Source organism: Macaca mulatta, chromosome X, assembly GCF_049350105.2.
Source record: "Macaca mulatta isolate MMU2019108-1 chromosome X, T2T-MMU8v2.0, whole genome shotgun sequence".
NCBI classification, from domain to species: Eukaryota; Metazoa; Chordata; class Mammalia; order Primates; family Cercopithecidae; genus Macaca; species Macaca mulatta.
This window is the reverse complement of record NC_133426.1, coordinates 27,805,545-27,831,481: the sequence shown is the minus strand read 5'-3', so window position 1 is coordinate 27,831,481 and position 25,937 is coordinate 27,805,545. Positions and strand designations below refer to the sequence as shown.

Here is a 25,937-nt window from a genome sequence, read left to right as displayed (position 1 = left end):
AAAGTGCTGGGATTACAGGCGTGAGCCACTGCGCCCGGCCACAGAAATATATTTTATTAATAGAACATTCCAAGATGTAACTTAATTAGGGCAAATGTTGATGAAAGGGAAAGTTCATACCGGTATATGTTTACTAAAATTTTAAATAAAAATTCACTTAAATCAATTCAACAAATGTTTACTGCACCTCTACTATATAGAAAGTACGGAATTAGGTAATGCTTTTTTTTTTTTTTTGGCAGGATCTCACTCTTTTGCCCAGGTTGGAGTGCAATGATGCAATCTCAGCCCACTGCAGCCTCAACCTCCTGAGCTCAAATGATCCTCCTGCCTCAACCTACTGAGGAGCTGGGCACATGTCACCACATTCAACTAATTTTTGTATTTTTGTAGAAATGGGATCTCTTGCCCAGGCTGGTCTCGAACTCCTGGGCTCAAGCTATCTACCTGCCTCAGCCTCCCCAAATGCTTGAATTACAGGCATGAGTCACTGCTTCCTGACAGATGTGCTTTTTAAAAAGAAGTAAACAAAATGTCAAGGCAATACCATAAATGTCAGTGGGAAAATTTTATACTTAAAATTTAACTCTGTACTATTAATATTGTTTTGCTATGGAATATGCTACAGGTTCCATCATGTCTTATTTATTAGTGTTTTTTTTTAATTAAAGAGTAGAATGGCATACATGACCTTTTATTGTTCTTTGCTATTTTTCTTTCTTACTATTTTGAAAATAATATCTTCAATTTTTCATAAAAAATTTGATTATAAAAAGAAAAGGCAAACATATGTGGTAATACTTTTAGTGCACACCTCAAAAATGTCAAAGCTTACTGAACTGCTCACAATTTTATTGTTGTTGTTAATGAACCTTTTAGCAAACCACAAAAAAAATTACCTCCTGATTCAAAAGCTCTGTTCTTAGCAGAGGCCTAACATGGATGCTATTTAAAATTTGTGGCTGCATAGTTTTAAATATTTGATGTTCAAGAATGTTTCCTGCTGACCAAATAACTCCTCCTCTCAGAAACATGGGAAGGAAAAATGGGAAAGATAAGCTGAGAAAAGCAAATTGTTCTTAAAATAAAACAGCTGGCTGAATTAAATTGAATCAATTACACTTCTTACATTGAAATGCAGTGTTTAGTGAAGAGACAATAATATTGTGATGATTTAATTTTAACATGAGATTCTCACAAAACATGTAAAATGTACAAATATTACAATTATCAAGAAATACATGTTAAAATTTTAACTCTCTGAGTTGACAGACTGTGTCATAGTGAAACTTTTCAGTGACAGTAGAGCTAGAAGAAAATGTGAAGGTTATCGTTTAATGCAGCAGTAATTAAGCAGGTAGATGTCTTAATTGTGGTGCGATTGGCCTACTTCTCTGCAAGCTAAATATCTTTGCCCATCTGGACGTGGTCAATGACCTACTTTTCTCAATTCTACCAGTATAGTATACTAACTCACAAAAGTGAAAAGTAATCTACTTATTATGAGAGGAAGTAATGCAGTTGAAATGATGTATGTATTTAGCAATTAATCTTACTTAGATTTCTCATATATTATGGGTAAATAAACTTTCCTATAAGCAATTTTATGTTGAGTCTCAAATTTAACCCCAATGTATGACAAAAAAGCAAGCCTAGTATGAACATATAAACATACATTTTCTTTTCGTTTTACATCTTAAGATTTTATTTTATTATTATTATTATTTTGAAATGGAGTCTCACTCTGCCGCCCAGAATGGAGTGCAATGGCGTGATCTTGGCTCACTGCAACCTCTGCCTCCCGGGTTCAAGCGATTCTCCTGTCTCAGTCTCCTGAGTAGTTGGGAATACAGGCGCCTGCCACCATGTTAGGCTAATTTTTAGTAGAGATGGTGTTTCACCATGTTGGCCAGACTGGTCTCAAACTGCTGACCTCAAGTGATCCACCCACCTCGGCCTCCCAAAGTGCTGAGATTACAGGCATAAGCCACTGTGCCCGGCCTTAATTTAACATTTTAACATGGTTTTGAATCTGCCTCCCCTTAGCTGGACACTTTATAAAGATAACATAAATCTACTGTTTCTTATGAAAATTTCAGAGAATGATCTTCAGCCTGAGTCTTAGGCAATGTTGTTTGCATTGCCCTGATGTAAAATTGTTCAATATTAGATTTTTATGTTAACATTAAACTCAAAATGGATATCTCCCTTAGGTTATTCACTATTATCCATCCTCCATGGAATGTTCAATAGAATTTTTTTTGGTTTTGTTTCATTCTTCTATATATTCATTCATAAATATACAGCTTTAATACATGAATTCACCAGAAAAATACTTACTACATACCTATCCTGTGCTGAGTACTTTGTTGTTTAGGAGAAATAAGCATGACTATCTTGTAAATGGATAGTCAGAAACTTATAATCTTTAATAACTTGAAGGTTTTGTCATCCTCTAAATATAAAACATAACTTAATATTCTGACCTAAGTTCTAAAATTTAAAAAGTAATCGACAATGTAGTTTGTCTCAGTCAGATAGACTAGGCTATTCTGCAGTAACAAATATTCCCCAATTTTCCAAAGATGATGATGATAAAGTTGATATTTTGCTTATGCTACATATCTATCATGGGTTACTGGGGAGGAATGGGAGAAGTGTTCTCTGTTCATGGTAGATATTCATGGAGACTAGCTGACATCTGGAACATTGCAGGTCATGAGCAAACTGGGGAAAGAGATGTATGGATGGCCACACATTAGCAATGAAACAAGCCAGCCCAGTAATAACAAACAGCACTTCCTCTCACAAGGGAGCAGGTAAATCTGGTCACACAGTCCCATCCAACCATATAAAGACCTGGAAGTACAGGCCTATCACATACATCAATGAGAGAAAAACCAGAACTATTTGTCAAATAGCACTAATAACTGAAGAACCAGTAGTACTTGACAAATCATCCCACTTAATGATCACTGAATATTTGGATCACCTCAGTTCTCTCATACAAAGTGTATCTAATTGATGAAGGTGGCTACACTAAACAACTGATTTTCACTGTAGAACAAACAGCCTTCTATTGGAGGTAGATGCCATGCAGGACTTCCATAACTGGAGACAAGAAATTAATGCCTGGCTTCACAGCTTCAAAGGCCAGGCTGGCTCTCTTGGTGGGGGTTAATGCAGTCAGTAACTTTAACTTGAAGCCAATGGTCACTTACCATCTGGAAAATCCTAGGGCCCTTAAGAACCATGCTAAAGCTACTTTATGCTCTAAAAAAGGAACAACAGGCCAGGTGCGGTGGCTCATGCTGTAATCCCAGCACTTTGGGAGGCTGAGGGGGGCGTGATCATCACCTGAGTTTGGGAGTTTGAGACCAGCCTGACCAACATGGAGAAACCCTGTCTCTACTAAAAATACAAAATTAGTTGGGTGTGGTGGCACATGCCTGTAGTCCCAACTACTCAGGAGGCTGAGGCAGGAGAATCGCTTGAACCCGGGAGGCAGAGGTGGCGGTGAGCTGAAATCGCGCCATTGTACTCCAGCCTGGGCAACAAGAGTGAAACTCCATCTCAAAAAAAAAAAAAAAAAAAAAAAAAAGGAAAACAAAGCCTGGTTGACAGAACATCTGTTTACAGCATGGTTTACTGAGTATTTTTAATCCCCTGTTGAGTTCTACTGTTCAGAAAAGAATATTCCTTTCAAAATGTTACTGATCATTAACATTGGTCCTGGTCACCCAAGAGTTCTGATAAAGCACAAGGAGATTAATGTTTTCACGTCTGCTAACACATCATTCGTCCGTAGACCTTGGGTCAAGGATTCTTTTAGACTTTCGAGTCTTATTATTTAAGACTGTCAGTCTTTGCACTTCACCATTGTTCCCCAGATTATTCCTTCAACTGGCATGAAGAGGGGTATGGCAACTGTGGGATTTGAACCATCGTTTAACAAGATATGGGGAGTGAATGGCATTTGCTTACCATGACTTTAGTTTTAGTTTCACCTTCCAAATTAGACTTCTATACACTTTTTAAAGTTTTATTTAAGTTGTACTTTCATCATCATACACAGTAGTAACAAAGCCCTTTCTAATAGTGGTTGTATTAGCTACTTTGTGGCTGTTATTCTGCAAGATCCTTTCAAATCCCTTTTTGTACCATCTACTTCCCTTTCCCTTCCAAGCATCAGTACTAATGTACAGCTCTTTAGCCCTCAAGCTGCTGAAGGGGCTTTTGCCCACAGATGAAGAGATTGTAAAGCATCTGGGACATCTGGGAGTTGATATGCTCATCCCTCCCAGTGTGGCCTTTAACCAATGACTGAACAGTGTAGGAGTATGAAAGTTCACTCCCTTGCCTGGTGTAAGGATAACTCAGATGTAATTTACTCTCCAGAGTTCCCCAGGAGGATCGTGCTGAAGCTGTCCTCTGAGGGATGTTCGCCTGAGATTTCACTCTTCCTTGCATCCACTGTCTTCCCTTAGATCATTTTCTTAAATTAATCAAACATACATCCTCGTCTCAGAGCCTATGTCTAACTTAAGATACACCTATAGTAGAGACCTCTCTGTCATGCCAAAATATTGCCGTCTGGTGGCAAGACTAAGAATATCAGAGTTCTTTGCATTCACTGCGTGACCTTTCTAATAAGAGCATTTTCCAACGTGTGGCAAGTTTCAATCTTCAAAAAAACCGCAGCTACTCACAGCGTAAGATGCCTGTGGGGGTGTGGCTCTGGGCCTGGAAAAATTAGAGCAGTCTGGACCCTGAGAGGAGGCGAGCAGATAAAAAGCCTTCTGAGCCTCACCGGCTCCCGTACTGACGTCAGCCTTGGTGGATTAGTTTGTCGCCCCTTTTAGCCAATCGGGTTGGTGTCTCTTTGCCGCTAACCTACTGCCTTCTCCGACCGTCCGTCCTCAGGGCAGGTGTGCTCTCTTCCCTGAGCTTTTAGGGGTTGACTTTTCCAGTTCCAGATCAGATACGGCAAACGTCGTTCGAGATGTCCCACCAAGAGGGCAGCACAGATGGCTTACCAGACTTAGGGACTGAAAGCCTGTTAAGCAGCCCAGAGGAGCAGTCTGGAGCAGCAGTGGTGACGGCGGCCTCCTCAGACACTGAAATGGCGGCCGCAGAGCCATCGACCGGAGATGGCGGTGATACCAGGGATGGTGGTTTCCCGAACGATGCCAGCACAGAAAATCAAGACACAGACCCAGAAAGTTCAAGTGAAGACGTCGAACTTGAAAGTGTGGAGGATTTTGAGCATTTCCTCGTGAGTGGTGAAGGTTTATTTTATTACCCCTTAGTGGGAGAGGAGGAGACAGAAAGGGAGGAGGAAGAAGAAGAGATGGAGGAGGAGGAAGGGGAGGAGGAAGAAGAACAGCCTCGGGTGTGTACACGATGCGGTGGCGCCAACCATGAGCAGTGTTTGTTAGAGGAGGATCGGGCGCTGGAGGAGTGGATTTCGTCAGAGACGTCTGCCCTGCCCCGACCTCGCTGGCAAGTCCTTACTGCTCTTCGCCAGCGGCAGCTGGGTTCAAGTGCCCGCTTTGTATATGAGGCCTGTGGGGCAAGAGCCTTTGTGCAGCGTTTCTGCCTGCAGGGTCTTCTTGGAGGCCATGCTGGTTCTGTCAGTACTGTACACTTTAACCAGCGTGGCACCCGGCTGGCCAGTAGCGGTGATGACTTAAGGGTGATAGTGTGGGACTGGGTGAGGCAGAAGCCAGTACTGAACTTTGAGAGTGGTCACGATATTAATGTCATCCAGGCTAAGTTCTTTCCTAACTGTGGTGATTCCATCATGGCCATGTGTGGCCATGATGGACAGGTACGGGTAGCAGAACTAATTAATGCATCGTATTGCGAGAATACTAAGCGTGTGGCCAAGCACAGGGGACCTGCCCACGAGTTGGCTCTGGAGCCAGACTCTCCTTATAAGTTCCTCACTTCAGGTGAAGATGCCGTTGTGTTCACCATTGACCTCAGACAAGACCGGCCAGCTTCAAAAGTTGTGGTAACAAGAGAAAAGGATAAGAAAGTGGGACTGTATACAATCTCGATGAATCCTGCCAATATTTACCAATTTGCAGTGGGTGGACATGATCAATTTGTAAGGATTTATGACCGGAGGAGAATTGATGAGAAAGAAAACAATGGAGTGCTCAAGAAATTCACTCCTCATCATCTGGTTAATTGTGATTTCCCAGCAAGCATCACCTGCATTGTGTACAGCCACGATGGCACAGAGCTCCTGGCCAGCTACAATGATGAAGATATTTACCTCTTCAACTCCTCTCACAGTGATGGTGCTCAATATGTTAAGAGATATAAGGGGCACAGAAATAATGCCACAATCAAATGTGTTAATTTCTATGGCCCCAGGAGTGAGTTTGTTGTGAGCGGTAGTGATTGTGGGCACGTCTTCTTCTGGGAGAAATCGTCCTGCCAGATCATCCAGTTCATGGAGGGGGACAGAGGAGGTATAGTAAACTGTCTTGAACCCCACCCTTACCTACCAGTGTTGGCGACCAGTGGCCTAGATCAGCATGTCAAGATCTGGACACCCACAGCTCAAGCTGCCACTGAGCTTACTGGGTTAAAAGATGTGATTAAGAAGAACAAGCAGGAACGAGATGAAGATAACTTGCACCATATCGACCCGTTTGACAACCACATGCTTCGGTTCTTCATGCGTCACCTGTCACAGAGAGCTCATCACTCTGGCTGGAGAGGTCATGGAGCTGAGTTCCCAAATGAAGAGCTGGATGAGTCTTCCAGCACCTCGGATACATCCGAGGAGGAGGGCCAAGATCGAGTGCAGTGCTTGCCATCCTGAAGGCCTCATATCCACTCCAGCTAGATGTTACCTGAGTACCCTGGACTTTAAAATTCAGTCTGACTAATTTAGAGTTGTCAATAGATTAATAGATTTGCTTTTTGTCTTCTATTTTTCACAATATATTCTGAAAACCATCTCTTCCATCTCCTTCTCTCCTTTCTTCCTTCCACACATTCTTTGTCTCTCATTCCTTTCCTCTATTTCTTTATGCCTCTTTTGTTACCCCTTATATGAGTGCATACACAACTTATGCCTCTCTTCTCTGTTCCCTTATAATTGACCTCTAAAATTGCATAATTTTGTTGAAAAAATTAATGGCCTTATTAGATGTATCTACTCATTTCAGACATTCTGAAAACTATTCCTTTTTTACTTTTTTTCATCTTTTACCAATTTATTTTGAAGATCAAGTTCTTCAGTTGACTTGAAAATTTCATAAATGTGTTTATTCTTTAGAGGTAAAATAAGGCAAACCATAATTCTTTGAATACTGACACTTGGACACACACAGTCTCAGAAAAGGAAAAGATAAGTAGTGTGTAAATTAATTCCTAACACTTAGCCATACACACACACAGCTTCAAAAGTTGTGGTGACCAGAGAAAAGAATAAGAAAGTGGGACTGTATACAATCTCTATGAATCCTGCCAATATTTACCAATTCGCAGTGGGTGGACATGATCAATTTGTAAAGATTTATGACCAGAGGAGAATTGATGAGAAAGAAAACAATGGAGTGCTCAAGAAATTCACTCCTCATCATCTGGTTAATTGTGATTTCCCAACAAACATCACCTGCATTGTGTACAGCCACCATGGCACAGAGCTCCTGGCCAGCTACACACATACACATACACACACAGCCTCAGAAAAGGAAAACAGAAGAAGTAGTGTGTAGATGAATTCCTAACTAGATAATTCATCTCCTCAGAGCAAATAACTTGGGATTATCCACATTTTCTGAATCCATATGTTAATAATATTGATTAATTTGAGCACACTGAAGCTGGTAAGAACTAAATTAAATTTAATCACATGACATTGTTTATGCATTAAATTTTCTTGAAGTTTTATGCTTGGGAACTCCCACAGGATTATATTCCAGGAAGTCCTCCTGAGACAAGCATCTCCTATAAGATGCCAGCTAGGAATATAAAAATCTCTCATATTTGAAAAAATATATTTTAATTAACTTTTAAGAATAAGTTGCAATAAAAATTGTTTATACTTACAGCCATTTGATACTGTTGGTAGAAAAATCCTATTTGACATCCATGCATTGCTTAAAATTTAGCTGTTTTATGAGTTTGTTTTAAAAATTGTTGCAATAAAGATTGTTTATACTTACAAGTGATGTAGTTGGTAGAAAAATCCTATTTGACATCCATGCATTGCTTAAAATTTAGCTGTTTTATGAGTTTTAAAAATTGTTGCTATAAAGATTGTTTATACTTAACAAGTGATGTAGTTGGTAGAAAAATCCTATTTGACTTCCATGCATTGCTTAAAGTTCTCTCAGCTGTTTTATGAGTTTAAATTGTTTTAAAAATTGTTTTAAGCTTTACTTAATATAAATTTAAGTTACTAGATGTTCAATTACTTTTCAATAAAAATGTTCATTTTTATTTTATATGTGTTATTTGTGCAAATGAATTCAGAAGATCACCTTTTCCCCAGCACGATGAACTATACCACACCATATTTTTTTTTCTTTTTTTTTTTTTTGAGACGGGGTCTCACTCTGCCGCCCAGGCTGGAATGCAGTGGCACAATCTCGGCTCACGGCAACCTCTGCCTCCTGGTTTCAAGCAATTCTCCTGTCTCAGCCTCCTGAGTAGCTGGGACCACAGGTGTGTGCCACCACGCCCGGCTAATTTTTGTATTTTTGGTAGAGATGGGATTTCACCATGTTGGCCAGGTTGGTCTTGAACTCCTGACCTCAGGTGATCCGCCCACGTCAGCCTCCCAAAGTACTGGGATTACAGGCATGAGCCAACACATCCGGCCTATACCACACCATTCTTTGCAGACTTTTCTTGGGAAAAGGATGTAATGAAACATCCTGTGTCCTGACAGTGGCTTTTCTTTGATAATACTTCTTGAAATGAGTATTATCTCTGTGTTTTTGGGAGAATGTAGAGTAATTTGCGTAATGAGATTAGAATTTAGAATGGAACATAATGACTGAAGTTCCTGCTCACTGAGATCCAAAGTTAGGGACAACTGCCTGGGGGTCTGGGAGCCTCAAGAAGCCCCTACCAAGGTCTGCTCTCAGGAAAGGATCTTAAGAGTCCCAAAAGAGAATTTACGGGCCATAAGAAGAGAGTTATAAACTAGAATTCCAAGTTTGGGGCACTCTCTATAACTTCATGGGATGCATACCAGCAATAATACTAACAAAACATTAAAAAAAAAAAAAAACTATCATTTGGTATTTCAAGTGACACTCGGTGTCAATGAGAGCAAAAGTGAAAGCAGGTAAATTATGCAGTTTTTTTCCACCTGCTGTTTAGAAGGTCTGCCTCTGTGGGAATTTATACTCTGCTCACTTAACTAAACTAAAACTTTACTCAGAGTTCCCTGAATGGTTCTGAGACTGCTTCTTAACAATAGTATAATTATCAAGACCAGGAAATTAACTATATTATAGAGCTAATTCAAATTTCATCAATGTTCCCATTAATGTTTTTCTTCTTTTCCAGTATCCAAGAATATATGTTAATCGTTAGATCTCCTTAGCCTCCCCTCATGTGTGACTTTTTTTTCACTCTTTTTTGTCTTTCATGACCTTGACAGTTTTGTAGTGTAGTGTACTGATCAGGCATTTGGTAAAATACATCCTATTTTGAGTTTCCCTGATGTTTTCTTATGATCCCATTGAGGTTATTCATTTTTGGCAAGAATACCACAGAAGTACGGTCTACAGTTATTTTTGAGGTGTGTGTGTTGTTTGTGTGCGTGCTTTGCTGTAACTGTTTTCTTCCCATCTGACAGTGAGTCCTGAAGCTAATGCCTCATATTTGAGGTTTTTCTTATGGCAGTACCCATTTTCTAGTAACCAATTTTGTGGCAGTCACAAAGGACAAGATTATGTTATAAAGACTACAACTGGCATATCTCAGTGCTTTAATAACAAAGGTTTATTTTTTGCTAATGCTAAATGTCAATCACAAGTTTGCAGAGGGGTTTTGCTCCTGGTTGCTTCTCAGATATTCAAGCTGATGAAGCATCCACCACTTTCAACATTTCTGGTCATCAATGCAGAGAGGAAAAAGAACTTTGGAGTGTCTTACATCAGCAATTAAATGCTTCAGCCTTGAAGTGACATATCATGCTTCTCCTCTAAACTCATTGTTTCAGTCTAGTCACATGGCCTCCCTTAGCTATGAAGCCACCAGGAAGAGCATTCCTACCATGTGCTTGGAAGCAGGGGACCAGAAATATTTGAAAAACAGCATCAATGATGACCACGTTTCTACTATGATGGTTTGTATATTTTAAAGTTATTTTACAAAATCATTTTCTGGCTGCATTTTATGCATAATAAAAATTTTGAAAAAAGCTACAAAGCATAAAGGATAAACACCAAATTATTCCTAATTCAACCTTCAAAAGTTATGCATGTGTGTTTATGTTTGTTTCCTTGCATCTGCTTTTTCTGTGTGTGTGTGTGTGTGTGTGTGTGTGTGTGTGTGTAATCAGGACCACACCAGAAACAGAGCTATATACCAATAAATTTCACTGATTTTGAAAATCTTACCATTTCAGCACAAACTCTTTGAAATCACTGATTTATTAAATAAGTAAATACTACTTCACTGCATATATGCAGACCTTTTTTACATTTTTCTTTTTAAGACATACAGTCAGTTTTAATATTCTCCTATTATAAAGCTGTGATCATATAATCTATTAAGATACATTTATTCTGTTTTTCTACTTATTAGCATAGCATATAAAAACTGGATATAGTGTCATGAGATTTTGAGGCTTATATATGGTAGTTGGTTTATTATTATTCCTGAATTATGCAATTGTGAATAAATAAAGTCCTTGCTATACCACACCTCATAGCACATAGTGTTCTTACCTGCAAAGCAATTTAATCTTAATTCCAGAACATCACCATCCCCACAGATGAATGTTAAACCATCTTTTAAATAATAAATGTTTTGGCGTTCATCTTCTTGGCTTTTCCAAGCATATTGTTATGTTATCTACCGATTCTTGTGGTTTTCTCTTATTTAAAACCTACACTATGGCAATCATGAGAATGAGGCTTTCAGAGGTCTAACTGCAGGGATAATAATTGACAGAGGTCCCAGCTACTGCCTTCCATTGTGACATTGGCACAAATGCCATGCTTCTCATGAGCTGTTCCCAGCTAATGACAGTGTGGCAGAGATGCTAAGACAAACCCATTCTGGAAAACACAGGGCTCTTCTGACAGCCCATTTTGGCTCAAGGACTGTTGAAATCTTCTTATAACTGTGCTACAGTCTAATGGATTTCCTGCCCAAATTTATCTCCTTTTCTCTCCTGCACAATGGTTAGACTTGCACCACAGTGTGATGACTCTTCCAGCTCCCTCAGGATTCCTCCCCATTTTTCCTTCACAGGCATTTTCTCCAATAAATTTCTTGCATGTTTAATCCCATCTTGGCATCTGCTTCTCAAAAGACAGGAGCTAACATATACATCATTTTGGGTTCGTTTCTATTCTCTTTACATTAGAAAAAGCATGTTATGTTCTTTGCTTTCTTGTTTTAGATTTTAATGGCCAAGATTCTAGATAAGTGCCATGAACCATGTGATTGATCAGAGTAAAATGCACAGTATCATAAGGAATAGATTAAGGAATAGGTTTCATTGGAGGATTTACATGGCAAGAGTAGCAAGAGAAGGCCTGTATATTCTGATTTTTCCATCTTTCCACAAGGAGCCATGCCATGGTCAGTCAAGTGGAGGGACACTTCCTGTTTCCTACTTTTCCTTGTTGGGGGTCAATTGTGAGAACGAACTCATCACTGTAGGAACAAAATGTTGTGCTACTAGGATATCAAGGTTCTCTGGGAAAGCTAGCTGCCCTGCCTTTGGAAACACTGAAGTTCATGATAAGTGTGTAGCCCTGCTCTCAATAGAGGGAAGTCATCCATCCCTGGAGAAGCTGAGTAAAAGTACACTTCCTCTCCCTGGGAATAGGGGGTGCTCTAGGTCTCAGCCAACTAATTGCTTAGCAAACTGAAATGAGTTCCCAGGATCATACTTGGACATTTTTACTTATTGCTTGCTCTCACTTTAAAATGTTAATTACTGTTAGTTCAACTTACTACTTTTCATGATATAGAGGTGTCCTTATATTCATATTATATTAACAAAATTTCTAATGCTAAGCAGTCTTTTCATTCCTGAAATAGCTCTAATTTTTTTCTCAGCAGATAAGTCACTTAATGAATGACTGAGTTTTTTTTTTTTTTTCATGAAATCAGGTATTCTCATTTAAATATACTTGAGATTAGACTATTATGGAAACATGGTTGCAGGGAGATATGTGTATGTGTGTGTGCACATGCGCTCCTCTCTGTCTATTAACTTTGCCAATTACTGATAGCCTAATTGTGCTCCATTCAAAAGCAAATTGCTTGGCTTTCCATTATTTTATATAAGATTAAATAGTTTATTTAGCACAGAAATGATTATATCAGAAAAACAACACAACATCTTTACTTAGAACTTTTTTGAGAATCTTGATACATGTTTCACTTTCTTCCATGTTAGTTAATTGGTTCAGATTTTGTATACTTACATCATTTTAGATAATTTTTATTTTCCATATACATTTTTTTTCAGATTGATGGAATGGATGTATTCTGTCTCTATATTTCTAAACACTGAAGTTTTTCTGTTTTATGCTTCAAAATATATTTATCAATGTTTTCTATCATTATTTAATTTGCCAAAATTTCATGCATAAAACACTTTTAAAAAACAAGTATTCTACACTTAATTTGCCGAAATTTCATGCATTAAATACTTTTAAAACTAGTATTCTATTTATTGTATTATAATTGACTATTCATAATAAAATTTATGAATTTATGCTTCAAAGTTTCTGATTTTTTGATGATTTTCTTGTTCTTTCTACAATTGTTATCTAATTTATTTAAATAATTTTTATAAGGAACATATTCAAATCTATGAATCTTCTTTCAATGATTAGTGCTTTGATCACATTTCTTATATTTTAATCAGTAATATTCTCACTATTTTCTGAATTGCCCACGGTTATATTTGCCTTATGCTTGTCCAATTTACATATTTTAGATATTAAAAATAATGCATGCATGTTTTAACAACTGAAGTAATGCAAAATTTATGAATAAATGTGATATCTTCTCTATCCACAGATTACCAAGGTTAATCAGTTTGGTCAGTGTCCTTTTTGCATCTTTTTTTGTGCCTCTATGTATATATTCAAAAGTATACATAAATACATAGTTGTTTCCCTTCATCAATGTGTTCACAAAACAGAGATCATTCTGTACATATTACTTAATTATTTTAAAATTTTGTTTATTTTTACTTGGTAATATACTATATATTAGCCTTGCATGATAGCTCATTATTTTTAAAGAATCACTTAATTTTCCTTAGTATTGATGCTCTCTATTAAAGGATTTAGGCTCAGGCTGCAAATTATATTTCTCAATTATGTTCTGTTACCTTTTGTAACTAGTGAGATTCTTTCTAGGTTCTTCAATTAGTTTCAGTTAATTTAACCTGAGGTATAGTGAAGTTTTTTTTGCTTGTTTTGCTTTGTTTTATCTTTGGCTCAACAGATAGTATTTGGAAAAAATATGAAAGGAGGTATGTTGGTAGCCATATCCAGTTTTAAGTTAGAATTCTCTCTAACTTTTGTATCCATGTATAATTCTTTTTCACAAGTCTTGCTTCTCAGTCCTCTTCATTTATGACAGTTTTTGATTTTTCAAATTAAAGTTAAAGCTACAAAATCAAACTCAGCAAGATATACAAAGGCCTCCATTATATCTCCTCCTCTTCTCTCTCCAGTCTATTCAACAGCCACTTCCCATTTCGAAACAGACACTCACGCACTCCCCAATCACTTTCCACCACTAAATTTTTCCTTGCTCTCCTGGACCTCCTTATCTAAATCCATGTTTTTCTTTCTGCCTTGAATATCCTTTCTCTTTTTCTGTTTCTGATTGATTCTTGCACATCCTCAACAATCAACTTAGGAATCACTTCTGTAAAGTTCCCCCAACCCCTGTCACTGTCCAATTCTGGCTTGTTTCCTTTGCAACTATCTATAATAGTACCTATCATCCTGTTGCTGCTGCATCTGACAGCCCCAAAAGTATTTACTAAATTTCCCTGACTCCTCACATTCTCATTATGCATCTCTTCTTTGTTATCGTGAAAAGCAAAAATCAGTAGCACATGTCACAAAATTTAGCATTTAAACATAAGTGATAAAGCATATGAAAACATATTACATATTTGTATTTGCAAATTACATAGTATGAATATAGATATAGATGACAGATACTGATACAGACTTAAAGTCTTAGATATCTAAACACAGAAAGTAATGGTAATTATCCATCAGAATCATTTGCAAGTGATTGGTGAACTGTAAATTTCTGTAGAAATGATAATTATTACCCCTTAGGTTTACTAACAGTCTCATTATCTAGTTTTTTTAGGAATATATTTTTAGTTAATAGAATCAGTCTAAATTACTGAGGAAATCAAAGCATAGCCTTGGAAAGTTTACTTTGTCTACAATAAAAAAATTAAATTTCATTTTTTCCTTAAACATAATATTGGTGAACTTATTTTGTAATGAGTAGCTTGGTCTAATAAAGGAAATTTTAAAATTTCAGAAGGTTAAATAGAAAAATAACATAAATGATTAAAAAAAGAAAATCAATGATTCAAACTATATCTATTTACATACTTGAATATAATGAACAACATGAGTCTTGCTTATCTCTGTTTTCTAGAACACAGATTGGTACATAGAAAATAATAAATACTGGATGAAAAAGTTTTGCATTGGGTTCTAAAGGAGAAAAATTACAGGGTAAAATTATTTAAGTTAAAAATAAGTCTATTCCCCCAACCATGATCAAGTACTTTGCTATGTGTTTACCTTGAGTTTGGATAAGTTTAATACATTATTAAATATGCATATTATTTTACGGAAAACTTGCACCATAGCTTAACTTGAGCAAGTACATTAATGATTTAATGTAAATGTAAAAGCACCAGTGGGCGGTGGAACAATTCATTTAACCAGCTAAGCCTCAGTTTCCTCCTTAATAAGATCATGAATTTGGATGTGATATTTCTTTTGGCTCTGACATTCTAAATTTCTGTGATTCTATGTTTTACTTAAATAAAAACAAGTTCGTTAGACCACCTGGGTTATATTGGTTATAAATGGGAAAATATATACTTAGTTCACAGTACCAATAGTACATAATAAAAATAATGTATTTGATATGTCCTTTGTGGTTCATTTTTAATCTTACTTTCCAGAAAGCATGCATATTTTCTTGGTATTAACTTTATTTTTATCTTGCAACTATAGAAGAAAAAAGTGCCAATTACTTTTGTAAAAGGTGTAAAAATGACTTTGTGTAGGAGACTTGCAAGTTATAACAATGCAGGAATTTCTGTTTCTAAATTCAGTGTCTGTTATGGTTCCCAAAGGATTGGGAAGTGTTTTAAAACACTGTGAGAGTTCATCTGCATGGCTAATTGCTATGAAGAATATTGTGCTCATATAGTATTAGTATTTATGACATAGAAAATTCAAATTGACATTTGGTAGTAGCCATCTCACATTTTTAATTGCAAAAAAATTTAAATTTGCTGATGCACAGGTTCTATGGGACTACTTTTCCGAGCTTTATCTCAAATGTTGCAAACCACTAGGGAATAGTATTATCTGCTCCTCACATAGTCAACAAATCTAGTGTTGGGCCAATTTCAAAAAGTTGCACACACTAAAGAAAAAGAAAGTCATAGAAAATTAAAGGGAAATAGGAAGCCTTTTCTATTTTGATAAAAATAATAAGTACCTAATAATTTGAGATTTTATATTTGCTCACCTATGCAGCACAAAAGATATTGGAAAGGGAGGTTGCTCTGTTTATTTAAAATGACATTTGGTAGGCATATAAACCTTATCAGGATGTATTTTAGTTAAATTCCTAAAAATAATTCACTTCTGGGAAAAAATCAAGCAAGAAATTTCAGCCCCCAAAAGTAATTTTTTCACGGCAAATAACTGAAGCAAGGATTTGGAAGGAAGGTGCCATCTGAACTCAAGTTAGCACTGATAATTTCAAGCCCAAGGAAAACTGATTAGTGTTTGCTCATCCTGGAAGACGGAAGTTCTGGGTAACAGAGGGAGGAAAAAATGTAGTTTAAAAATGTAAATGTCCATGCTTAAAAATAAATAACATGAATTACAAAAAGACAAAGAGGTTTATTTTTATTATCATGCAATCATATGTTTTGAAGTCTGAACTGGAACCCCTTGAAGTAATAGAATTTACTTGAGGAAATTCTAAGTGCCCCTATTGCTACAGACAGTCCTGGTGTGTACACGGCCAGAGACAAAAGTCCTAGCTGAAAACTAGACTGAAAGTGGCTCTTTAGATTGTTGCATGACTTGACAAATGTGCTAAAACACAGAGCTGCATACCTACAAGGATATAATAGTTCATTATATGCATATTTTAACTAAGCATGATAAATGAATGTTTTTTTCAGAAATTCTGAAAACTTTCTAAAACATGGAAAATAGAACGTTAATACAGGAAAGAAAACTCAATGACATTTAATTACTGTCCACTTCTTACCTCCATTTTAAAGATTTGGAAACTGAAGCTTTGGAAGGATAAGTGACCAGATCAAATATTTCTTTTAGTCTACCATGGGACTGGAATTTAATCTTACAACATTTGGCCCTTGTTTTTTTCTCTCCTCACTGTACTGACTCCAACAGTCAGCTTTCCTTTTTTCTCCTTACATATTTTATGTGATTTTTTTTCTCCTCATTGTTCACTGGGTAGCAAGATTAATTAACCAAGCCTGCATGTCTGGTTTCCCAGACAATTCTCAGTTGGTATGATTGTGCCCAGGATGTCAAGGTTTTACATAGTCCCATGAGTGTTGCGAGAGGAACAGGCAAAAGCCAGATGCCAGATGCCAGGACCTGCTCTTTTGACTTCCTCCAGCCTGACATAGTCACTTTCTCTGGGATTCCCATACCTTGGAATCCATTTCTGCCTAATACTCAAAATGATAAGAAAACTCAGGTTGAATTTCTCTCCTTGGGGATTACCTCCTGATGTTTTAATTGTTGACATATTGATTGCCTTTTCATATATGATAACTTCTTGCTATAACTTCAGTCATGAAACATTAGTGAAAGAAGTATCCCCAACCAATGGCACTGTGGCCCAACTGTGTGGTCTGGCGGTCAGAAGATGGGGGTCTGGTCCTTCACCTGATTTCTAATCTATCACCATACATAGACCTAGGGTGACAGATGGTTCTGGAACATAGTTGTCAAGAGTTCAAACTCTGAGTTCAAAGTTAGCATGTTTTTAGGAAATAAAACATGCTAAAGGATTAACTTAAGTGTTAATTTTAAGGGCATAATTTGAGCGTTCTGTGCCAGTTTCCTCATCAACTGAAAGAGATAATAAAATAAATAAATAAATCGCACAATGATTGTGATAAAAAAAAAAAACAACCCAGCAATTTACGTGGATAGTTTAGCATGTGACAAAGAGTAGCATTTGATAAAACTTATCTATGATTATTATTATCATTGTGGTGGCTGTTGCAATATCCATACAATAATTGCTACCACTGTCTCCTCCCTCCTAGAAATAGTTTATTGAAATCTGCTTCTACAAGCTACTAGATACATAAACTCTGGATCAGTTATTTACCCTTTCACAGGCTGGTAGTCCTCATCTGAAAAATGCAGATTGTGTATGATAATTGCTTTTAAAAATATAATACGATGTGACAGTTACTAAGAGGGTGTGTGCCTGTATTTTTCTGGCTGGTAGTGGTGTGGAGATAAGCCTTATGAAAAAATGTGTGCAAAGCAGGAGCCAGAGGAGGGAATGGGAACTAACAGGGAATTCAGAATCCTGAAAAGTTCTAAGAACTTTTTAATTAATTTAGTAATTAATTTAGTAAATAATTTAGTACTGGACATAGTTGTGTATTTGGTAGTACTTTGGAAAGTTTTGTATATGTGACTTAGAAAATAAAGTGACCAAATGAAAATATAAGATATCTGTGTTACCCCGTTTAATGTAAAACAGCATCCATGGCAGTTTGCAGCTGCTTGTGCGTTTGGTATGCATTAAAAACCCAAAGGTCTTTGGAAATTTGAATCCTCATAGCTAATAAAGAACACAAATTAAAATGATAATGTTGCAGTTTCAGTAGGCTAGGTTTTGGATTACTTTGAAATTATAATGTCATGGTTTTCTGTTACTAAAATAGCAACAATTCACCAGGCCAGGAAAGCCTAAAGTTGGTGGCTTGCCAATTATGGTGATCACATGATTTGATTTGCTCCTGTAGTTATATAAGAGTTTGAGTGTTTCTGAAGGAGAAACAGAAGAAAAAGAAAGCTTATTTAAATAATATTATCCAGAGGTAGAAGAAAAGAAGGAGAAGGAGGAGAAGGAGCGGAAGAGGAAGAAGAAGTGGAGGAGGAGGAGGTGAGGGAGAAGAGGGGGAAGGAGGAGAAGGAGAAGAAGAAAAGCCTTTCCAGTTGTTCAGGGCTGGTCTATGGTCTATGAAGGTTCTCTCCAGAAATACAGCTCACATGGGAGATCTGAAATGACACCATCTGAAATGACAAGTGTAATCACTTGTCCTACGTTTGTTTTTCAAAATACAAATATTTCTCCAAAAGATAGTACATCAAGTTGCTCATATTGTGAGTCAGTTTCTTACTAATTGTTTTTTCTCCCAGAGCTAAAGAAGGCCCCAAAAGAGAGGATGCAGAGAAGAAAGGAAGGTGTGGTAGATTATATTATTGCTCAGAAATATTTACTTACTCTTGCCTCCACCACTTAAGAAGTGGAGTATATTGCCCCACCCTTTGATTTTTTGGGGTTTGTCTGTTTGACTTGCTTTGGCTAATAGAAGACAGTGAAGTGGTAGTTTGCCTGGTTTGAGCCTTGCTCTTCTAGGCCTTCTGTTTTTCTGTTTGCAGTCTTGTGCTTCTGCCATTGCCAGGAGAATACCTCTGAGCTAGTCTGTCAAATCAACAAGGAGGAGGACAGATGTATTGAGCAGAGCTGCTCCAGCCAAACCCAGCCTACGTTAGGTGATCTCAGCTTATGCATTGAACACTATGCATAAGAATTCGATGCATAGTGTTGTATGTAATCTAGATTTTGTATTTGTTATATAGTGTGTCATAGTGATGGATAACTGATACAGTGGGGCATGCTGGAAACCAGTTTTGCCTACCGTCTCTAATTTTTCAAGTTCCTTTCTCCTTATGTAAGGCCTGGGGAAACTCGATGAAAGCAGTATAGTATAGATATAACTCTGCTAAAGTCATTAGCATTTTATGGGCCCAAGTAAGACAGCCATGATTATGGTTCCTCTTGAAGTATATCAAATTGCCTCCTTAAAGTTTGATGTTTTTTAGTTGCATCTATTGTTTTTATTCCATATCATTCCATGAATAATCTCTTAAGATAAATGATCAGTGAGGAAAGTTTTACTCATCTCTTTTGTTCTGGTTTTCCTGAATCTTCTCATGGTGATTTATATAAGCTGACTCTCTCTCCAAGACTGTCTGTTCAAATTCCAGATCCTTGGTTTTAATATTTTTTTCTTTCACTCAGTGTTACTTGTGACTTTGTATTGTATAGGATTGTAATTATTGGGACTTCAAAAAAGTATGTGAGAAGGAAATAGAGTTAAGCATATTTATCCTTTTTTTATCCTTTCAGACATGCTCTTTCACTAACCTGTGAAACTTAACAGAAAATTGGCACAGGGTAATGGCATCTTGAAACTCTTTTATTCATGTGCACATACATCAGTCACAAAGTAAACACAAATAACTGTAAGTTAAAACGTTAACTTCCTTCTTCCCTCTTTATTCAGGTAATTCCTGCCACAGTTTTGTAAAGGGGAGATCCTAGAATTTACTTCCTTGATAAGCTATAAAGTTTTAGTATGTTGAGTGGGATATCTGCAATAAAAAAATCTGGCTTTCTAAATGTCCTCAATGTTTCAGTAGGAAAAACAGAACTTGCACAAGACTTTTCTACACATCTCTGGTATCTGCATGGTTGATTTAAAAAGAAGACTACATTGTTATTTTTCAAAACAGTTTTCTTTCATTCAGGTCTCTTCCCTTTATAGTGTGATAACTTAACAATTCTGAATTACAGTATTTTTCCTTCCCTATTATTCACTATTAATAACATTATAGAACCTTTATATTTTCTAAAAATTATTTTTTTACTCCTACTTTTAATTTTGATCCATTCTTCACTTAATAGTCAAAGTGACATTTTAAAAATTAAAATCACATTGTCTCATTTTTTCACTAAACTTTTCAATCATTTCCAATTGCACTTGGAAGAAAATTTAAAGTCTTAAACATAGTCCTACATTCTCTATTTCTTCTACTTATGTCAGCCTTCCTGTCTTTTATCATATGCTCTGAAAATCTCTTTTCTGAAAAAGCTATTTTCCCATTGCAGGCTTTAGCCATTCATCTGGCCAATTTTCTTCCAGGTCTCAAGTTAAGTTAAATATCACTTCTTAATAGGGCCCTTCCCAGATGTCTCTCTAAAACAAATTAGGCTCACCCTATCCTTTCTGTACATGTCCTTCATGGTGTTATCAAAATTCAGAATGATATATTTATTTGTGTGATGTTTAATATCTGAATCTCTTCCACACCAAAAGCTACATGGTTTAGGAATTTTATTACTTTCTTAAAGACTCAATTCAAGGCAACTTTTCTTACAGAGAAGCATCCTTTTGTGTTGGTTTTTGTTCCTCATATCAGTCTCTGTTCTTATTTCATCTCAACATTACTCAGATTAACCTTCTCCATTTTGCAAACCTTTACACTCTTGTATCAGCTCTAAATTGTTCTGCTACTTTGGCCCTGATGATGCCTTTGTTTTTTTTTTTTGTTTTTTTTGTTTTTTTTGTGGGTTTTTTTGAGATGGAGTCTTGCTCTGTCACCCAGGCTGGAGTGCAGTGGTGCAGTCTCGGCTCACTACAACCTCCGTCTCCAGGGTTCAAGCAATTCTCCTGCCTCAGCCTCCTAAGTAGCTGGGGTTACAGGCGCCTGCCACCATGCCTGGCTAAGTTTTGTACATTTAGTGGAGATAGGGTTTCACTATGTTGGCCAGGCTGGAATCAAACTCCTGACCTCAGATGATCCACCTGCCTCAGCCTCCCAAAGTGCTGGGATTACAGGCATGAGCCACTACACCCGGTCAATGATGCCTTCAATTTAGGAGAAAATTCTGTGCTCTAGATCTTAGTATCTCACCTCAACCCCAATGCCTCCATCATCTTTGCCCAGAAAACCTCAGCAACTAGTGGGGTTTAGATGGGGAATTGAACATTCAACTTCTAGCCATCATTGTTCAGCCTCCTAATTATTTGTGAACAGCTGGATGGCATTCGTCTCATCCTATCCTTTCCATGCCTAAAAAGTATGAATTTTCCAGATAAAAATCAGAGGTGAATTAATAATAGACCAAGACAGAGGGGGATGAGAATCAACTTTTCCCTCTTTCTACTTGTAATAACATTTCTTCAGAAAAAAAATATGTATATGCTTCCAAGCTTGAAGTTTTATGATTGTTTTTTCCTCATATATCGTCTATCATCAAAGGAAGAAAGGTTAAAAATATCTCTTCTACCCTGTAAAGGGATTGCTGGGGTTTGCTGATGACCCTATGGCCTCTACCTTTCCTTCTCCGCCCCCAATAAAAAGATCATGACAATCACTGCTATCTGATCGTGCCAGCAGGAGAAAGGAAACAATAATCTAAAAAACTTCCAATTTCTTTCTATTGGTTCAACAAATGAACTGAAATAATCCAACATTTCAGATTCCAGGGTGGCCCATACATTTTTTTTTCTTTTTTTTTTTTTTTGAGACCGAATCTCACTCTGTCACCCAAGCGGGACTGCAATAGTGCGATCTCAGCTCACTGAAACCTCCGGCTCCCAGGTTCAAGCAATTATTCTGCCCCAGCCTCCTGAATAGCTGGGACTATAGGCACGTGCCACCATGCCCAGCTAATTTTTTTTTTTTTTTTTTGAGACGGGGTTTCACCATATTGGCCAGTCTGGTCTCCAACTCCTGACCTCGTTATCCGCCCACCCCAGCCTCTCAAAGTGCTGGGATTACAGGCGTGAGCCACCGCACCATACTGGCCCATGCTTTTATAACCAGAGGCTGTGAACCTGCAATAAAAACATCTGACTTTCTAAACATGCTCAATGTTTCTCCTTTAGTGTAAGAATGTGTCTGTATGTTTGGTGTTGGGGAGGGAGGGAGAGGAAACGAAGAAGTAGAACACCCCACCTGAGTCAGAGAAAATGGAATTTTGTAGGGTTAGTTTATCATGATGTACCAAGGACTTCATCTGCAGCAAACTAACACAGTAACAGAAAACCAAACACCGCATGTTCTCACTCATAAGTGGAGTTGAACAATGAGACCACATGGACACAGGAAGGGTATTGGGGGAACCAGCCTCCAATATTTCAACATAGGTTCTTTTCTATTTTCCCTAAGTGTTGGCCAGCCTGAGAAATAAAGGGAAAGAGTATGAAAGAGAGAAATTTTAAAACTGGGTGTCCAGGGGAGACATCACACATCAGCAGGTTCTGTGATATTCCCTGAGCCACAAAACCAGCAAGTTTTTATTATGGATTTCAAAAGGGGAGGGGTGTACGAATAGGGTGTGGGTCACAGAGATCACATGCTTCAAGGGCAATAAAATATCACAAGGCAAATGGGGGCAGAGCGAGATCACAGGACCAGGGTGAAATTAGAATTGCTGATGAAGTTTCATGTCCCACTGGGCACACACTGTCATTGATAACATCTTATCAGGAGACAGGGTTTGAGAGCAGACAACCAGTCCAACTCAAATTTACTAGTCAGGAATTTCCTAATCCTAATAAGCCTGGGGGCGCTACTGGAGACTGGGGCTTATTTCATCCCTTACCTATAACCGTATAAGATGGACACTCCCAGAGCAGCCATTTTAGAGACCTCCTCCTGGGAATGCATTCTCTTTCTCAGGGCTGTTCCCTGCTGAGAAAAAGAATTCAGTGATATTTCTCCTATTCACATTTGTAAGAAGAGAAATATGACTCTGTTGTGTCTGGCCCCACAGGCAGTCAGGCCCAATGGTTATCTCCCTTGTTCCCTGAAAATCGCAGCCATCCTGTTCCTTTTGGATGCCCAGATTTCACATTGTTCAAACACACATGCTTTACAAACAATTTGTGCAGATAACGCAATCATCGCAGGATCCTAAGATGACATACATCCTCAGTTTACAAAGATGACGGGATTAAGAGATTAAAGGAAGGCCGGGCACGGTGGCTCAAGCCTGTAATCCCAGCACTTTGGGAGGCCGAGACGGGTGGATCATGAGGTCAGGAGATCGAGACCATCCTGGCTAACATGGTGAAACCCCGTCTCTACTAAAAAATACAAAAAACTAGCCAGGCGAGGTGGCGGGCACCTGTAATCCCAGCTACTCGGGAGGCTGAAGCAGGAGAATGGCGTAAACCCGGGAGGCAGAGCTTGCAGTGAGCTGAGATCCGGCCACTGCACTCCAGCGGGGCAACAGAGCGAGACTCTGTCTCAAAAAAAATAAAAATAAAAAAAAAAACAGAGATTAAAGGAAAGACAGGCACAGGAAATTATAAGAGTATTGATTGGGGAAGTGATAAGTGTCCATGAAATTTCACAGTTTATGTTCAGAGATTGCAGTAAAGAGAGGTGTAAGAAATTACAAAAGTATTAATTTGGGGAACTAATAACTGTCCATGAAATCTTCACAATTTATGTTCTTCCATAGCTTCAACCAGTCCCTCCATTTGGGATTCCTCACTTCCCACAGCAGAAGGGGAACATCACACACTGAGGTCTGTCGGGGGGTGGGGGTGAGGGAAAAGGAGGGGGATAGCATTAGGACAAATACCTAATGCATACAGGGGCTCAAAACCTAGATGGTGCATTGATAGGTGCAGCAAACCACCATGGCACATGTTTATCTATGTAACAAACCTGCATGTTCAGCACAAGTATCCTAGAACTTACTAAAGTTAAAAAAAAAAAAAAAAAAAAAACAGCTAAATTTTCAAGTAGAGGTAACATAAATGCAAAAAATCAGATTGGCGGGGACTGAATACTGATATAAAACTTTTGGACTAAAAGACTGATGGTATTACCTGAGAAAATGTCTTGTATATTAAAATAAAGTGTCAATGGAGGGGATGCTGAGGAAAATTGACATTTAAAGACAAGCAAAGGAAAAAGAGGGCTGAGAGGCAATTCCTCCTTTGTCTTTTGTGTTTCTGTATAACTTGAAAGCACAGTCTCTGACTGATTTGTTCTAAACCATCTTTTCAAGGATGTTTGTACAGCAAACATCCTTGGAAGACAGAGATACTTCTGGAGCAAAAGGCAGGCATGCTTCCTACCCAGAATAAAATATTTTGGCTTACTAAGCTCAGGACTCCTTTCGTACTAATGCAACCCACTTTTTGTGTATGCTTCACCCAGCCCTTTTCATGTCACTCTGTGGGAAGCTAGGCTCAGGGAACCAACACAAATGATTGGCTACTGTTATTGCCATTGGTAATAAAGTCCTTTGACTATGAGTCTTGTGTTTTCTGCCATCATCTATACCAAAATGCCAAAACTGAGATGGGGGGACTGAATACTGATATAAGACTTTTAAAAGCTAATTTGTTAGCTTGAAGTAGGATAAAAATCTTAGACTCTTGGCCATTCTTGATAAGGTACTCATAGGAAAACTAAGAAGTCAGATAAGTTGAATGGAAAATGAAAACTCTATAATATTAAGTATAATACACTGACAATAAAAGGAACATGAGAATATAGGTAAATGAATTTCACTACTGTCATACTCCTGTATTGTCAGCACCCAGACCAGTAAATAGAACATCACTAGAAACTCAGAAGCTTTCCTTGTGCTTTTCCCCCACACTTTGAGTAATTCCTCTCCTGACTTCTAATAGTATGAATTCATTTGTTTTGGTAAAAATGGAATCATATACGATGTAGTTTGTGTTAGACTTCTTTTCCTCAACCTTTGTTTTTTGAGTTTGATCTAAAATTGTTGAGTGTGGTTGAATATCAGTAACTCTATTTTGTTGGTAGCATCTCACTGGATGAATATATTATGATATATTTGTTCTTTCTACTATTTATTGGTATTTTGATAATTTCCAGTTTTGAGCTAATGTAATAATGCTTCTATGAACATTTAAATATATATCATTTAATGAGCAAGTGAACATATTTCTGTTGGGTTTACACATGGAAATGGAATTTCTGGCCCACAGGTAAGCATATGTTTGAATTTAACTGATACTGCCCATTAGTTTTCCAAAGTAAGTTGACTAGATTTACATTCCAACCAACAGTCAATGAGAGACATCTTTATTTTCTATGTTCATACCAACAGGTGGTATTGTATGTCTTTTTCTTCATTTCTGCCATGCTGGTAGGTTTATAGAATAGCCATTAACTTTTAAGCATAACTATATGCAGATTCCTCTGAAATAGAGGAGGATTCGACATTTATTAAACACATACTATGTACTGGTCATCACCCTTAAAATTAAAAATCAAAGACAAATAAAACACATAATAGCCTTCAAAAAGACTATAGTGTGAGGAGAAATGAGAAAATGTCAGGGAAGCTTTCCTAAAGGAAGTGATGTTTAAGCTGTAGTTTAAACAAGAAGACATAGGCAGACA

The 25,937-nt window shown here is 37.5% G+C and overlaps 1 protein-coding gene across 2 annotated transcripts; it reads left to right on the top strand.

The window, feature by feature from the left end:
- Window positions 1-4,925: 4,925 nt before the first annotated feature.
- DCAF8L1 (DDB1 and CUL4 associated factor 8 like 1) lies at window positions 4,926-8,114 on the top strand. Of its 2 annotated transcripts, XM_077988249.1 has the most exons (2): window positions 4,926-5,279; window positions 5,316-8,114. In XM_077988249.1, the coding sequence occupies exons 1-2, from the start codon at window positions 5,003-5,005 to the stop codon at window positions 6,836-6,838; spliced, it is 1,800 nt and encodes a 599-aa protein (XP_077844375.1). In that variant the 5' UTR covers window positions 4,926-5,002; the 3' UTR covers window positions 6,839-8,114. The 2 variants fall into 2 exon arrangements, with proteins under 2 accessions (XP_077844375.1, XP_001093859.1); XM_001093859.4 differs by having other exon boundaries at window positions 4,926-8,114.
- Window positions 8,115-25,937: the final 17,823 nt, after the last annotated feature.